Source organism: Hylobates moloch, unplaced genomic scaffold, assembly GCF_009828535.3.
Source record: "Hylobates moloch isolate HMO894 unplaced genomic scaffold, HMol_V3 SCAFFOLD_5, whole genome shotgun sequence".
Classification (NCBI taxonomy): Eukaryota; Metazoa; Chordata; class Mammalia; order Primates; family Hylobatidae; genus Hylobates; species Hylobates moloch.
Genome location: NW_026652280.1, coordinates 102125777 through 102143469, shown reverse-complemented (window position 1 = coordinate 102143469; position 17693 = coordinate 102125777). Strand labels below are relative to the sequence as shown.

Genomic DNA, 17693 nt, shown 5'->3' with positions numbered 1-17693 from the left:
CCAGTCTGACCTGAGCACTCCCTGGTCAGCTGGTCTCTCCTGGGGTGTCAGCCTGGATGCACTTCGTTGCAGGGCAAACTCGGGCTACCCTGGGACTCACATTTTAGCCTCTGTGCTGGGAGATCACAGCTAACAAATGGAGAACTCCAGTGGGGCAGCCACCCGGGGTCACCCACCAGCCCACCTGCTCACTCCTAACACTGCAGCCTCCCTGGGGCCCAAAGCAACACCCCATATCACTTTGCCAGCATGTGAGTGCATGAGTGGGTTTTTCTTTCCTCTCCTCACCAGTACATGTGAGAGTGTGCATCTTGCCCCGTCACTGCTGCAGTGAGAGTACAGTCAGCCCATTCTCCCTGGTGATAGCCATTGCAGTCACATAGCCAGCCAACCTCATCCCTGCCAGTGCACCACCCATGCCAGTGTATACCCCATGCCAACAATGGGAGTGAAGCCAGGCAATGAAAACAATGGAAACCCCTGCACCCCAAACAACCACCCTTAACTCCAGCACACAGTAAAAGGACACAGACCTGCACCCACCAGCACCCTACCCACACACCAACAAGACTACAAGTGTGACAACACACCCAGTAACCAGCAGGCACCCCCTACAGCCCGAAGCCACATTGTCTTCACCACTGTCGTGAATGTCCCCACAGAGGCAGGTACCCTAGCACCTGCAAGAACCTTGCCCCCAGCCCAATAGTATGTACCCTGCCATGCTACCACTGCTATTGACACATACAAACAAGAATGGACCCCACTGCCACCACACTGCAAAACACTTTGGCTGACACCACCCATCAGAATGTAGTGAACAGGGGTCAGGGAGCACCTGAGCCTCCATAGCACAGTGGATTCCTAACCTGGAGGAGCCAAAGAACAAAGTCAAGCCTGACACAGTTCCCTCAGAGTTACGGCATGCCATCCAGGAGTTGGGAGCTGAATGTTGGGACCCTAAAATCTTTCAGAAATGAAGCCAGTCATCTGAATTGACATTATACCACAATCAAAACCTCAGGTTATCAAATGAGATAAAAGAAATTAAAACCCATCCAAATGTCAGCAACTTCAAACATTGAAGGAATATAAGCACATGAAGACAAGAAAGAATCAGCGCAAGAACTGTGATAACTCAAGAAGCCAGGGTGTCTTTGTTCCTCCAAACAACCCCACAATCTCTCTAGCAAGGGTTTTGAACTGAGCCAGGATGACCGAAGTGGCAGAAATGGAATTTCGATATGGATAGGAAGGAAGATCATTGATGTGGAAGACTATGTTGAAACCCAATCCAAGGAAGCTAAGAATCACAATAAAACAATGCAGGAGCTGACAGACAAAATAGCCAGTATAGAAAAGAACATAACCTACCAGATAGAGCTGAAAAACACTACAAAATTTATTATTTGTTATGTTCTAATGCAATCATGAGCATTAATATCTGAATAGACCAAGCAGAGAAAAGAATCCCAGAGCTCAAACACTGACTTTCTGAAATAAGACAGTCAGACAAGAAGAGAGAAAAACGAATGAAAAGGAATGAACAAAGCCTCAGATAAATATGGTATTTTGTAAAGAAATCAAATTAGTGATTCATTGGTGTTGCTGAAAGAGATGGGAAGAGTGTAACCAACTTGAAAATGTGTTTCAAGATATCATCCATGAGAACTTACCCAACCCAGCTAGAGAGGCAGACATTCAAATTCAGAAAATGCAGAGAGCCCTAGTAAGATGCTACAGAAGAACATCATCTGCAAGACACATAATCATCAGAGTCTTCAGGGTCAAATGAAAGAATAAATGCTAAAGGCAGCTAGAGAGAAAAGTCAAGTCACCTACATAGGGAAGCCCATCAGACTAACAGCAGACCTCTCAGCAGAAACTATATAGTCCAGAAGAGACTGGGAGCCAATATACAACATTCTTAGAGAGAAGAAATACCAACCCAGAATTTCATAACTAGTCAAACTCAGTTTCATAAGTTAAAGAGAAAAAAGATAATTTTCAGACAAGCAAATGCTGAGGGAATTTGTTACCACTAGACCTACCTTACTAGAGAGAGCAGTAAATATAGAAAGACAATTACCAGCAACTACAGAAACACACTGTAGTACACAACCAGTGACACTATAAAGCAACCACATAAACAAGTTTTCAGAATAACCAGCTAACATCATGACACAATCAAATCCACATGTATCAATACTAACCTTGAATGTAAATGGGCTAAATGCCCCACTTAAAACCCAGAGTGGCAAGCTAGAAAAAGAACCAAGATCCATTGGTATGCTGTCTGCAAGAGACCAAACTCACATACAATGACCCACATAGGCTCAAAGTAAGGAGATGGAGAAAAATCTACCAAGCAAACAAACAAAAACAAAACAAAACAAAAACAGAAAAAAGCAGGGGTTGCCATCCTAATTTCAGTCAAAGGAGACTTTAAACCAACAAACATCAAAAAAAGACTAAAACATTACATAATGGTAAAGGGATCAAATCAACAAGAAGACGTAACTACCTTAAATATATGTGCACCCAACACAGGAGAACTCAGATTCATAAATCAAGTTCTTAGAGACCTTCGAAGATACTTAGACTCCCACATAATAATAGTGGGAGACTGAAACATCACAGAGACAGTATTAGACACATCATAGAGACAGAAAATTAACATTGCTACTCACTACCAAAACACAGCACTGGATCAAATTTACCTGCTAATAATCCACAACTGTCCACCTAAAAACAACAGAATATATATTCTTCTTATTGCCACGTGGCACATGGTCTAAAATCCATCACATGATAAGATATAAAACTCTCCTCAGCAAATACAAAAGGACTGAAATAATAATAACCAATTTCTCAAACCACAATGCAATGAAATTACCAATCAAGACTAAGAAATTCACTCAAAAACATACAATTACTTAGAAATTCAACAACATGCTCTGAATGTCTTTTGGGTAAATAATCAAATTAAGGAAAAAAATCAAGAAGTTCTTAAGCTACAAAATACCAAAATCTCTGGGACACAGCTAAAGCAGTGTTAAGAGGAAAATTTATAGCACTATAACACGGTGAAACCCCATCTCTACTGAAAATACTGCAAGCTACACATCTTATAAACGTCTAATATCTGGCATCTATAAGGAATTTGAACAAATTTACAAGAAAAATAAACAACCCCTTTGAAAAGTGGACAAAAGACAGGAACAGACACTTTCAAAAGGAGACATACATGTGGCCAAGAAGCATGTGAAAAAAAGTTCAATGTCACGGATCACTGGAGAAATGCAAATCAAAACCACAGTGAGATACAGTCTCATACCAGTCAGATGGCTATTATTAAAAAGTCAAAAAAATAAAAGGTGCTAGAGAGGTTGTAGAGAAAATAAATGCTTATACACTGTTGGTGGGAGTAAATTAGTTCAAACATTGTGGAATACAGGGTAGCAATTAATCAAAGAACTAAAATTGAAGAATTACCATTAAAACCAGCAATCCCATTACTTGGTATATACCCAGAGGAGTATAAGTCATTCTATCATAAAGACACATGAATGTGTTATGTTCATTGCAGCACTATTCATAATAGCAAAGACATGGAATCAAACTAAGTGCCCATTGATGATAGACTAAATAAAGAAAAAATGGTACATATACACCATGAAATACTATGCAACCATAAGAAGAAATGAGACTGTGTCCTTTACAGGTACATGGATGGAGCTGGAGGCCATTATGCTTAGCAAACTAATGCAGAAAGAGAAAACCAAATACAACATGTTTTCACTTATAACAGCAAGTTAAATGATGAAAACACGTGGACACGTAGAGGGGAACTGCAGACAATGGGGCCTACCACAGGGTGGCGGTTATGGGGAAGGAAAGGATCAGATAAAATAACTAATGAGTACTATAATTAATACCTAGGTGATGAAATTGCTGTATGATAAACCCATATGACACAAGTTTAACTATGTAACAAATCTGCACATGTACCCCTGAAGTTAAAATAAAAGTTTAAAACGAAATAGCAGGTGCTGAAGAGGATGTAAAGAAAAAGTCTTACATGCTCTTGGTGGGAATATAAATTAGTACAGCTGCCATGGAAAACAGTAAGAAGATTTCTCCAAAAAAAACTAAAAATAGAACTATCATTCAATCCAACTATCCAACTGCTGTGTATCTATCCAAAGGAAAAAGAAATCAGATTATGAAAAGGATGCCTAAACTCCCAGGGTTATCGCAGCACTACTCACAATAGCAAAGGTGTGTAACCTAAGCATCCGTTAACAAATAAATGGATAAAGAATATATTGTGTATACACACAATGAAATAGTATTCCAATGTAATAAAAAGAATGGAATCCTGTCATTGGAAGCAACATGGATTCAACTGGGGGTCATTATGATAAGTAAAATAAATCAAGTAGAGAAAGACAAATATTGTATGTTTTCACTTATATGTGGGAGCTACAATAGCTGATCTATAAAGGTATAGAGTAGCATGATAGATACCAGAAGCAGGGAAGGGTGTTCGGGGGTGGAGAATGAAAAAACACTGGTTAATGAGTACAAACATAGAGATACATAAAAGGAGTAAGTTTTGTTTGTCAAAGATCAGATGGTTATAGATGTGTTATTTCTGAGGTCTGTATTCTGTTCCATTGGTCTATATATCTGTTTTGATACCAGTACCATCCTGTTTTGGTTACTGTAGCCTCGTAGTATAGTTTGAAGTCAGGTAGCATGATGCCCCCAGCTTTGTTCTTTTTGCTTAGGATTGTCTTGGCTATGCAGGCTATTTTTTTAGTTCCATATGAAATTTAAAGTAGTTTTTTCCAACAGATGGGGATAGCATTTAATCTCTTAATTACTTTGGGCAGTATGACCATTTTCATTATACTAATTCTTCCTATCCATGAGCATGGAATATTTTACCATTTGTTTGTGTCCTCTCTTATTTCCTTGAGCAGTGGTTTGTAGTTCTCCTTGAAGAGGTCCTTCACATCCCTTGTAAGTTGTATTTCTAGGTATTTTATTCTTTTTGTAGCAATTGTGAATGAGAGTTCACTCATGATTTGGCTCTCTGTTTGTCTATTATTGGTGTATAGGAATGCTTGTGATTTTTGCACATTGATTTTGTAGGCAATACCATTCAGGACATAGGCATGGGCAAAGACTTCATGACTAAAACACCAAAAGCAATGGCAACAAAAGCCAAAATTGACAAATGGGATCTAATTAAACTCAAGAGCTTCTGCACAGCAGAAGAAACTATCATCAGAGTGAACAGGAAACCTACAGAATGGGAGAAAATTTTTGCAATCTACCCATCTGACAAAGGGATAATATCCAGAATCTACAAAGAACTTAAACAAATTTACAAGAAAAAAAAAACCATCAAAAAGTGGGAGAAGGATATGAACAGACACTTCTCAAAAGAAGACATTTATGCAGCCAACAAACATATGAAAAAAAGCTCATCATCACTGGTCATTAGAGGAATGCAAATCAAAACCACAGTAAGATACCATCTCAGGCCAGTTAGAAGGGCGATTATTAAAAAGTCAGGAAAACAACAGATGCTGGAGAGGATGTGGAGAAATAGGAATGCTTTTACACTGTTGGTGGGAGTGTAAATTAGTTCAACCATTGTGGAAGACAGTGTGGCGATTCCTCAAGGATCTAGAAACAGAAATACCATTTGATCCAGCAATACCATTACTGGGTATATACCCAAAGGATTATAAATCACTCTACTGTAAAGACACATGCACACATATGTTTATTGTGGCACTATTCACAATAGCAAAGACTTGGAACCGACTCAAATGCCCATCAATGATAGACTTGATAAAGAAAATGTGGCACATATACACCATGGAATACTATGCAGCCATAAAAGGGGATGAGTTTGTGTCCTTTGCAGGAAGATGGATGAAGGTGGAAACCATCATTCTCAGCAAACTAACACAAGAACAGGAAACCAAACACCACATATTCTCACTCATAAGTGGGAGTTGAACAATGAGAACCCATGGACACAGGGAGGGGAATATCACACACTGGGGCCTGTTGGGGAGTGAGGGGCTATTGGAGGGATAGCATTAAGAAAAATACCTAATATAGATAATGGGTTGATGGGTTCAGCAAACAACCATGGCACATGTATACCTATGTAACAAACCTACACGTTCTGCACATGTACCCCAGAACATAAAGTATAATAAAAAAATTTTAAAAAGGAGTAAGTTTTAATATTTGATAGCAGAGTAGGGTGACTACAGTTTACAACAACGTATTGTACTTTTCAAAATAGCTAGAATAGAGGAATTAAAATGTTTCCAACAAAGAGAGAAATGATAAATGCTCAAGGTGATGAATGCCCTAAATTTCCTAATATCCTGACTTTATCATAATACATTTGATCCATGTAACAAAATATCACATGCAACCCAAAATGTGTATAGGTATTAAGAATCAATAAAAAATAGCAAAGAGAGTCTTCTTATTTTCTATATTAGTTACAACCAAGCCACTCTATTGCTGGAACAAATATGGTACTGATCGTCGTGGGGAGTGATGATGATGATGATCATAATGGTGGAAACAATGATGATATGTTGCTGCGAATAAACCTCTATCAAATGACAGCTAATTATGTGTTAGGCATGGTGCCAATAAAACTTCAGATAGCAATTCAATTTTATGCCTTAGACAAGTTTGTTAAGTAAATGTTATTTTGCTCACTTTGCAGTAAAGAGATTGACATTCAGAGAAGTTGAATAATATGTTCCTCAAATCAATCAAACACTAATTAAGGAAAATACAAATAAAAAATAATACAGAAATAATCTTTGATATGTCCCAAATTGTGAGATCCTGTCTGTGGATGAAAGAAAGGTGGAAATATACCCAAATGACTATAAAATATTGCTAATAAAGCATATTTGAAAAGAAACAAAAGATCCATTGACAAATATATATGCATAGATTCTTTATTCAGGGAGTGAAAGGAAAGTGACAACTGCACAGGTGGTAGAAGCTCATGCTCAGGGGACAGACAGACACAGAAAACATCAACAGAATTCTCTAATGGTTCCCAGGGAGAGAGCTGCTCTTTCTTCTGAAGCTCTGGGAGCTGGCACAGCAGAGGACTTCCTTTGCTCAGTCTCCACCTGTACAGTGGCAGTATGGCAGCCTCAAAAAGAAAACCTTTTGCTATCAGGGATCATCACAGGCAGATCACAGGCTAAAAGGAAAGAAGCTCCCTGTGTATCCATGGTAGGCTTTGATGAGAAGATGCAGGTGGAGCTGTGGAACGAGATGAGCCAATTATCCTTATCCTTTCTTGCTCCTGGATGAATCCTGAAGCTGTTACTTGCTCTTGGGTGGATACTTTGGCTGGCAGGGTGGGGAAGGTGTCACAGGAGGATATTTCTGCTGGCACTGCTGAGGTAGGCAGGGCTGTGGACACTTTGGTGGTGGGCAGGGCTCAGGGCACTTCGGGGGTGGACATGGCTCTGGGCACTTTGGCGTGGGGCACACAGGAGGTGGCTGGCAGGGCTGCTTGCACTGCTGCTGTTGATAAGACATCCTGCTGGAGTCTCAGAATCTGAAAGAAATGATATGACAGTGTTCACGGGAAGGGACTCCCCCAGAGAGAGAAGCCAAAGCTTATGTAATACCATGGCATATTATTTCTCCAATCTCCAAGAAATTATTTAAACTCTTAATTCCCTTTTCAAGACTCCCTGGTTTCTCACTTCCACTTCAGCGAATTACTTCATTGTCCCTGGGAACTCTTGTGTTTTCTCATAAAATTTTTCCAAAGAAAATATCTCTGTAGTAAACAACCAAGCATGTTATTTCTATGAAAATAACATCTTCAAGAAAGGCAGTCACAAGTTCAGATACCCAGGGCTATCTCACAAGCTATTTCTATCGTCATTATCTGTTGTAAAATCCCAGTGGGTTGACATAGGCACACAGAAAAGGACTGTTTGGGAAGAATTGCATGCTCTCACACCTGCTATGACATAAACCTTTGAAAAGGACACCAGAAAAGCAGAGAAAAAAGAAAAATACTTTGTTATTTTTTCTTCTTCAAATCAAAGCTTCCCCTTAACTAACTTCTCTGTCCATATGAACACCTAACTCTGTACCAAAAGAAAGCTAAAATAGCATATCATTGTGCTCTAATCCTAAATTTCCATCCACTGAGTAGCATCAAATCAACATTCATAGGATTGGATCAACCAAACTTGCTGTATTCAGATAAAATTCAACATTTCAGGGCACAAAGAACAGAGGAACTCCAGGAAACTGACTCACCAGGTTCTCCAAGGTAGATCGGTGCTTAGGTACCAGAAGTTTAGGAGTCATGCAGCAGAAAACCTCTTTATAGGGCCTGCTACCCCACCCAGCAGGAAGTGTAACTGCGAAAAGCTACACTGATCCAGTAATTTCTTAAGCCAAATGCAAATTTATCCATAACTGGCCTGACAGTGATTATCAAACTAGGAAATATCCTGTTCTGGGATCTCTCCACTGGGTTAAGTGCTCCTGACTCACAGAGGCCCTGCCTTAGATCTCAGTTTCAGTGACCTACAGCAAAGAGGGATTTGGGGGATTCTTTAACTGGTGGTCAAGTGCTCTCTTTTTTGACTGGGGGCAATGATCCTTTCCTGTCTTACACCTTCCCTAAATCATAAAACTTCCTGTCCTGATTCACTTTAGGTGAATGCCATATTGTTGTACATGAACCCATCTCCACCTCTACTTTCGTTGTACAATTTGCCAATGTGCTAAAAGGAAGGAGAGACCCAATTAAGGCCTGAGTTCTGGCCCCAGATTTTTTTTTTTTTTTCTAAGTTGTGTGACCACAGGCAGGTCACCTCTCCTCCCTGGGATTATAAGCAGGGGAGAATCATACTTACCTCTGGAGTTGGGAGCTGACCTCATTGTGCCATCTGCTGACCCTGTTCAAGCCAGAAACTTTCTCCTCCACTTCTATCTTTCTCTTTCATAGAACCCTGGATTTTACGATTTTCCTTTTCTCTTCCAAGCGTCTTCTCCACCCAATTTGTACAGGCAATTGTCACCTGGGACAGATCCCAGAGTGAGAGCCAGTCTCCCCAGCACATTTGCTACTTGCTGCCATCAAGGATGTGTACTAGTGCCTTTTTATTTATAAAAATGTATTCTTTCCTACCACATTAAGGAAATGGAGAGACATGAAACAAAATTACAAGCATTCATTCAAAATCTATGTATTGAACCATGCCTATATGATTCCCTGAAACCACCCTATAGAGAACAAGCTGCATAGACTCACATTATCATATGTAAATAATTAGAAGTAGGTTTGCAGAGTGGAGATGGTCAGCGCACCTAAAGTCTGAAATCTAGGGGAAAATACAAACTAAGTATAATCTAATATGTATTCTTCCCCTCTGTTTCTAAACAGGTTTTAGGTGTTTCTCAGTGTTTTTTAATTTGTTTGCATATTCTTTCTTTGTCTTTTCCATAAACCCCCTAGTCCCATGACCTGCTAGATTATCAAGTCACAACCCAATGTACACCTCTCATCTATTCATTTTGGTACATATCGTTCATTCAACATATATATTGTCAATGCATATAGTGACTCCTCTTTCATATCTTTTGTAAACTCTTCCTGCAATCAGTGAGGCTTACTAAACATGGTATATTAAATATTTAAGTTGATATTGCTAGAGCTTCCTTAGACCAATAGTCAGGAAGCTTTCCAAGAATGTGGTTTATAGTTGGAGAAGAAGAAAGAAAAATGAGGAAGAGGAAGAGGAAACACTCAAAATCATTGGAGCAGTCACCAGCTATGCTCCAGGAAGGGTAGGAGTGCTGAATCAACCCAGCATCACATCCCTCAGTTAAGCAGATTGGGTTCCCAGAGCTGCCATTGCTCCCGTCAATAAGGAAGGGCTTTGGGGCAAGATCACCACTGGCCAGGACAGTATAGAAATAAAGACATCACGTCAGCACTTTGAGGCCAGGTGTTTACAAATGGTGTTCTCACCAAATTATCCCTATAGACTATTACACATGCTAAGCACATCAGAGGACATAGTAAAGGGCCTTTATTCAATAGGTCACCTACTACTCCCCAACAGCCTCACATCACATCTAAAACACAAATCCTTAGAGAAATGTCTGATTTCTAACATGCAAAATTGGAGAATTGGCTGCCAAATGAGATCACTGTGTAAGATAATACAGTTTGGGTCACTCCCTGAGACTCCCCTTCTGAGAACACCCCACTCAAACAGGCTGCTTATTGCAGCAGTGCAGAGTGACAGCAGCCCTAGTGCCCCCAGCATCTCAGACAGGCTCACTTTACAAGTTGAGGTGGTAAACTTGAAACTCAGAGTTCCTCACAGACCAGCTACATGACGAATGGCCACAACACGAAGAGGGGCAGCTAACAGTCACAGCTTCCCCAAGTTAGGACATCCAGGCCCTGAGACATGGAGCGAGGCATACTTTACACATGCACATACACACCATGGGTATCTATCTATCTATCTATCTATCTATCTATCATCTATCTTCTATCTGTCTATCTAATGTGTCATCTATCTATCCATCTATCTATCTTTCTATTATCTCTCCACATATATAAAGAGGTTAGCTTTATGTTCTTTAACAGTCTGATAGCCTTAGGTCCATTTCTCCTACTTTTACTCCATAATTTTTGAAGGGATTATTAAGTTTAAATCATTACTACATAAAAATAACAAGAAAGAACAACAACTTTTGAACTTTTGTGTTATTCTTGATTCAACTTCTATCTCACATTTTACTACTATGCATTTTACAGCATTAAACAAAACAGTCCTGGCAAATTAATATTCTGCCATCAAACATGGAAGAAGAAACAGGAATTGTGGGAAGATTTTCCTAGTCTTCTTAAATAAATCATTCTAAGTCTCTGTGAATTTCTGCTTCTGTTTTATTCCTGAATATAAGGCTTACATTCCATCATTATTCCATAATTTTGCTTAATCAGATAAATTATAGGACATAAATGTTGCAGAATTCATAAGATCATTAGGGAGGATGTTTTAGAAGACTATTTAATATTATTTAAAACATTCAAATTATAGTAAAAGCATACATAAAGCATGACAACACTTTAACATTTATTTATGAAAAGATAAGAAATACCTGAAACATTTTATTAAATACGATTCTGTTTGGCTGGTGTAATTACAGATGATTTTTATTTTCTTATTTTCCTTTTCAAAATATTCTCCAAATGTTACCTATTATTTTGTAAAGACTTAAAATTCTGTTTGAAAAGCTGACAAGAGACAAGTCTGTCCATAGCTCAACTAGTGAGATAATGATCTTTTTCCTTTTAAGCATCTCTGGCCAAACACCAAAGGTGGGGCTGGACGTGAGTAGGAATTGTTTTATTATTACACCCCAACATTTAATTACCTCCCTATTATAATCTTTCTTGAAGAAAACTCCTAATAATAATCACCCTTTCTCCTACTAGTAACATAAACACAGAGAAGCCACAGGCACCCAATAGCCATACATGTCTATGAAACAGTTCACCAAAATTGAGAGATCATACTAGGGTAAAAACATCAGGAATGAGTTTGTCTACTATCCAAGAGCCAGAAAGATAGTAATCATAAAATTCGTCCAATTATGAGGAAATTGGAAGAAACTGATAGTTATTACATGTGGTAAGGATAAAAGAACAAGTGATAATAATAGTACCTACCATTAAATTGTCAAAAGAAAAAAATTAAATCAGAAATTGCACATAAAATACTTAGTACTTTATGTACTTAGACTTTTGACTACAGATAGTACTTATAATAGTAATGTAATACATTGTTAATCAAAGAAATAGAGCCAAAACTTCAAGTTTGAGATGTGTTTGATGGTGAGTAAGTTATTTGCTTTATCTTTAAGATATTTTATATCATATTTCTTTTAGGTCAGAGCCAGAAGATTTTAGGGGGAGGCAAATGAAAATACTTTATTTGAATGAGGTGTGGTGAAATAATAAGATGGGCTAACTTTGACACTTACTCTTATGTGGTGAAAATGAGAGTTAATCAAAGAAGAAATGTAGAATAAAGTACAGAAACAAGATAATTCATTTTTTATTTATTTATTTGTTTTATTTATTTTTTTTGAGACGGAGTCTTGCTCTGTCGCCCAGGCTGGCGTGCAGTGGTGCAATCTTGGCTCACTGCAAGCTCCGCCTCCCAGGCTCATGCCATTCTCCTGCCTCAGCCTCTCCGAGTAGCTGGGACTACAGGTGCCCGCCACCACACCCGGCTAATTTTTTGTATTTTAGTAGAGACGGGGTTTCACCGTGGTCTCGATCTCCTGACCTCGTGATCCACCCGCCTCGGCCTCCCAAAGCAGAAACGAGATAATTTAATTGTTCTTAGTTATTTGGACTAAGATTGTCTTCTGACTACTGTTAAGTACAAAAATAAAAAACTAAATACAATAAATGCAATATGTTAACTGTGTTAGTTTGCAAAAAATTGACATTGTAAATATTTAGCATTCTGTATAAAAATATATAATGTAATCTCTAATCTAGTTTACTATTACTATGATTAACTGTTCAGGACAATAAAAAATTCTCTCACTTAAATATCATATTTCTTCTGGTGGTAGATTACTTAAATTTCTGTCTGAGTCCTCATAAGGAACTGAATCATTCATTAGCATTAACCTTCCCAAAGCAAATAGGGCCTGTAAATTCTAGTTTTATTTTCTCTAAATGTTAGATCAGACTAGTTAAAAGAATAATTTCAAGAGCTATCAGAAATACAAGATGATTTGTATGCTTTGTGATAGGGAGATTAAAAACATGGGCTAAGAAATAGAATAAATCTGACACTTCTCCCTTAAGAATCTTTTTAAGAGAGTGAATATGCATGGATTTAAAGTTGCCTCCCTTCAAACACACAAAAATAAATAAATAAAGGAAAGCAAGTAAACCGGACAAAATTGTGAAAAACTCTGGCTTGGAAAAGCAGTTTAAACTCTAACATAGAAGAGGGCTGACAACAATGTACCATAAGTTAAAGAGAAGTTAAATAAAATATAAACAGAAAAATCAAAACTGACTCATGATCTCACGGAACTAAACATAATTTTACCATAGGATCCACCATCATGACTCCTAGAAATTCATGTAACAGATTTCAAAATATGCCCACAAAAAATAACCTGGATTCAAATGTTTATAGTAGCTTTATTCATAATTTCCAAGAATTATGATCCACAAAGATGTCCTTCAGTAGATGAATAGATAAACAAATTGTAGTATGTCACACCCATAGAGTGGAATACTGTACAGTGACAAAATGGAATGACCTATCAAGACTCACAAAGACATGGTTGAATTTTAAATGCAAATTGATAAGTAACAGAAGTCAGTCTTAAAGACTACATACTTCAAACTTCCATATATGTGACTTCTGTAAAAGACAGATTTACACATCCAGAGAGTTCAACAAACTCCTAGTAAAATAAATTCAAAGAGACACACACAGAGGCACATTACAATCAAACTATCAAAGAGAGAATCTTTAAAGCAGCAAGAGATAAGTGAATCTTCATATATAAGCGATCCTTAATAAGACTGTTGGCCAATTTATCATCAGATGCCTTGGAGATCAGGAGGCAGTGGAATGATATAATGAGAGTGCTGAAAGGAAAAAATGGCAACCTATAATTTCACTTCTGGCAAAATTGTACTTAAAAAATGAGGGCGAAATTTTAACATTCTCTGATAATCAAAACCTGAGGCAGTTCATTGCTCCTAGATTTCCTGTGTGAGAAATGATAAAGAGAGCCTTTCAATTTGAAATAAAAGGATGCTAGAGAGAAATTTGAAACTGTATGAAGATATAAAGATCTCTGGTAAAAGTATATGGTCAAACATAAAAGCCAGCATTACTGTAATTTGAGCTTGTAACTCCACTTTTTACTTTCTACACAATTTAAAATGCAAATGCATAAAATATAATTATAAGCCAAAGTTAGTGGACATGCCATGTATAAAGATGTAATTGGTGAAATCAATAACATAAAAAGGGGATAGACTTGTGTCAGAGTTGAACTTTTTATGCATTTACAGTTAAGTTGGTATTAATTCAAACTAGATAACTGTAACTTTAGGATGTTATGTATAATCCCCATTCCTCATCAGTAATTACTTCAAATGGAGTTCCCTGAATGGAGAATTAAACTTTCTAATCAACAAACAGAGATTGGTGGAATGGATAAAAAAGAAAAAAGATCTAACTCTATGCTATTTAAGAGAGACTCACTTTACATTGAAGACACAACAGTTGCGGAATCAGGAGGACCAGAGAGACCACAAGGTAAAAGGAGGAGGATTTATTGAGTGCACTCAGATACAGAGGATTAACATCCGGAAGCTGGGCCAAGAACAAAGACAGCACTTGACTTTTATACACACTTTTAAAAGGGGGTGGGCTAGCTTGAAGCAAGCTTACAGTGGCATGAAAGTGAGGATACAGAGGCAGAACAAAGACAGTAAATCAAATTTTAACAGGTTTATAACTCAGGGTTACACATGACTGTTGCTATGTAACCCAGATGGCCGTTATCTAGGTTTGCCCTAGTGCCTAGCATGGCTTATTCCATGACCTTCACTACAGCGCCCAGGTGGCCATAATTCAGGCCTGCTCAGACAGCTCATGTCCTTCACTGTTCCACTTAGATAAAACAGGATACCTGAAGTTACTAGTTACAGAAAACAGGAATCTATAAACTTATACCATAAAAGAAAGGAAAATTTGTTTTTCTCCTCCCTATGTTGAAAGAGTGCTGGGAGGGTTTCCAGAGTACATTTCTTTGTGTCCTAGCTTCTTAGGCAGTGTTTATCAAGGCTTTTCCTGAGTCTGGGCTGTGCCTGTTGCTGCCTCCGGGATAAGTCAGCCTAATACAGGAAAGCTTATTTCTTTTTCTTTTTAATTTTATTTTTCTTTCTTTTCTTAATTTCCCACCTCACAAACAGGGTGAAAGTAATAGGATGGAAAAGTAAATTCTATGCAAATAGAAGCCAAAAGAGAGCTGAGGTGGCTAAACTAATATTTTGTAAAGCCATACTTCAAGTTAAATACCATTATCAGAGACACAAAGATAACATATATTGATAAAAGGATCAGTTTACCAAGAAGATATAGCTATTATAATCATACATTCACTAATATCAGAACTCCAATTAATATATGAAGCTACATTGAAATAAATTTTTTAAATAATTGACAGATCTATGATAAAAGTTGAAAACTTCAATATTTCACTTTCAATAATGACTAGAATGACAGAAGTTTGAAAAAAAATGATAATTTGAACAAAAGTATAGACCAATTGGACCTAAGAGACAAATACAGAATACTCCACCCACCAACAGCAGAATACACATGACAGTTTTCTCAAGAGAACATGGAACACTCTCCAGGATAGACCATATACTATATTATGCTGCAAAACAAGTTAATATATTTTAAAAGGCTAAAATCATACAAAGTACTTTTCCAGTCACAGTGGAATGAAACTAGAAATCTATAATCAAAGAAAAACTGGAAAATTCACAAATTTGTAGAAATTAAACAACACACTCTTTAACAACCAATAGGTCAAAGAAGAAATCACAGGGAAAATTAAATACTTTGAGACTACTAAAAACAAAAGCATGTCATACCAAAACTTGTGGGTTACAGCAAAAGCAGTGCTAACGGGGAAATTTGTAGCCATAACCACATGCATATTTTAATGAAAACAAATACCTCAAATCATTAACCTCATATTATATCTTAGGAACTTTAAAAAATAAAGCATAATAAACCCAAAGCAAGTAAATAAGAGGGAAGAGAGTGAAGATACATAAAATAAAGGACAAGCAAACAATAGGGAAAATCAACAAAACTAAATGCTATTTATTTGAAAATGTCAACAAAACTGACAAAACTTTAGGTAAATTAAGAGAAAAACAGATGTAAGACACAAATAAATAAAAATTTCAAAAGTGTGAAATTTACAACTGATTTTACAGAAATGAAAAGGATTTTAAGAGAAGACTATGAAAAATTATATGTCAGCATATTGGATAACCCAGTTGAAATGAACAAATTCTTAGAAATACACTATTTATTGAACCAAATCATGAAGAAATAGAAAATCTGAACAGACTTATAACATGTAAGAAGATTGAATCACTAATCAAAAACGTCACAGGAAAAAAAGATCTGAAGCAGAAAGATTTACTGGTGAATTATATACCAATTGTAACTCAAAGCAGGGAATATTTCCTGACTTGTTCTGAGACCAGCATTCCCCAGATACAAAAAGACACTATAAGAAATGAAAACTATAGATCAATATTTCTCATAACATTAATGCAAAAAATCCTCAAATAAATTTAGTGCACCAAATTTAGCAACATAATTAAAAAGGATTATACAACATGACCAACTGTGATTCACTCCCCAATCCAAGAATTGCTCAGCATAAGAAAATCAATTAAGGTGATATACCAAATTAGCAGCAGAAGAAAAAAGAAAAGATGATCCTCTCAATCCGTGCAGAAAGAGCATTTCATAAAATTCAACCTTGTTTCATAATTTTAAAAAAAAACTGCCAGGCACAGTGGCTCACGCCTTAATCCCAGCCCTTTGGGAGACTGAAGTGGGTGGATTGCTTGAGGCCAGGATTTTGAGACCATCCTGGGCAACATAATGAAACCCCGTCTTTACAAAAAATACAAAAATTAGCCAGGGGTTGGTGGCATACACCTGTAGTTTCTTCTACTCAGGAGGCTGAGGTGGGAGGATTGCTTGAGCCCAGGAGGTCAAGAATTCAGTGAGTCAAGATAGTGCCACTGCACTCCAGCCTGGGCAACAGAACAAGACCCTGTCTTATCTCCCTTGTTCCCTGAACATTGCTGTTAGCCTGTTCTTTTTTCAGGGTGCCCAGATTTCATATTGTTTAAACACTCATGCTCTACAAAAAATTTGTGCAGTTAACACAATCATCACAGGGTCCTGAGGTGACATACATCCTCCTCAGCTTACGAAGATGATGGGATTAAGAGATTAAAATAAAGACAGTCATAGGAAATCACAAGGGTATTGATTGGGGAAGCGATAAGTGTCCACGAAATCTTCACAATTTATGTTCAGAGACTGCAGTAAAGACAGGCGTAAGAAATTATAAAAGTATTAATTTGGGGAACTAATAAATGTCCATGAAATCTTCACAATTTATGTTCTTCTGCCATGGCTTCAGCTGGTCCCTCCATTCGGGGTCCCTGACTTCCTGCAACAATCCAGGCAACCCTAGGGCAAGCTTGTATCTGCCCTATACTACTGCAGCTGATGCCATCTTGAAAGTGCCACCTCCTGTTTGGAGGCCAGCAAAACACAAAACCAGTGTGCTAAACAAAACTACAAGCAAGGACCCTCACAGAGTCCACTTCACTCCTCTGCTACCTCCACCAGAGCAGGTGCTGGTATCCATGGCTGAGAGACCTGAAGGCAGATCACGTTATGGGACTCTGCAGACACTCCCCAGTACCAGGCTGGAGCCTGGTAGTTCTGCTTGGTGGCTAGATCTAGAAGAGA

At 37.7% G+C, this 17693-nt stretch overlaps 1 protein-coding gene across 2 annotated transcripts; it reads right to left on the bottom strand.

Annotated features, from left to right (window-relative positions):
* Positions 1-6997: 6997 nt before the first annotated feature.
* On the bottom strand, positions 6998-14489 carry LOC116468315 (small proline-rich protein 2B-like). 2 transcript variants are annotated; one of them, XM_058438581.1, is made up of 2 exons: positions 14373-14489; positions 6998-7630 (listed from the first exon to the last, which is right to left on the bottom strand). In XM_058438581.1, exon 2 carries the CDS (start codon positions 7609-7611, stop codon positions 7393-7395), a length of 219 nt encoding a protein of 72 aa, XP_058294564.1. In that variant the 5' UTR covers positions 7612-7630; positions 14373-14489; the 3' UTR covers positions 6998-7392. The 2 variants fall into 2 exon arrangements, with proteins under 2 accessions (XP_058294564.1, XP_032007825.1); XM_032151934.1 differs by lacking the exon at positions 14373-14489 and adding an exon at positions 8350-8392.
* Between the last annotated feature and the right edge of the window lie 3204 nt (positions 14490-17693).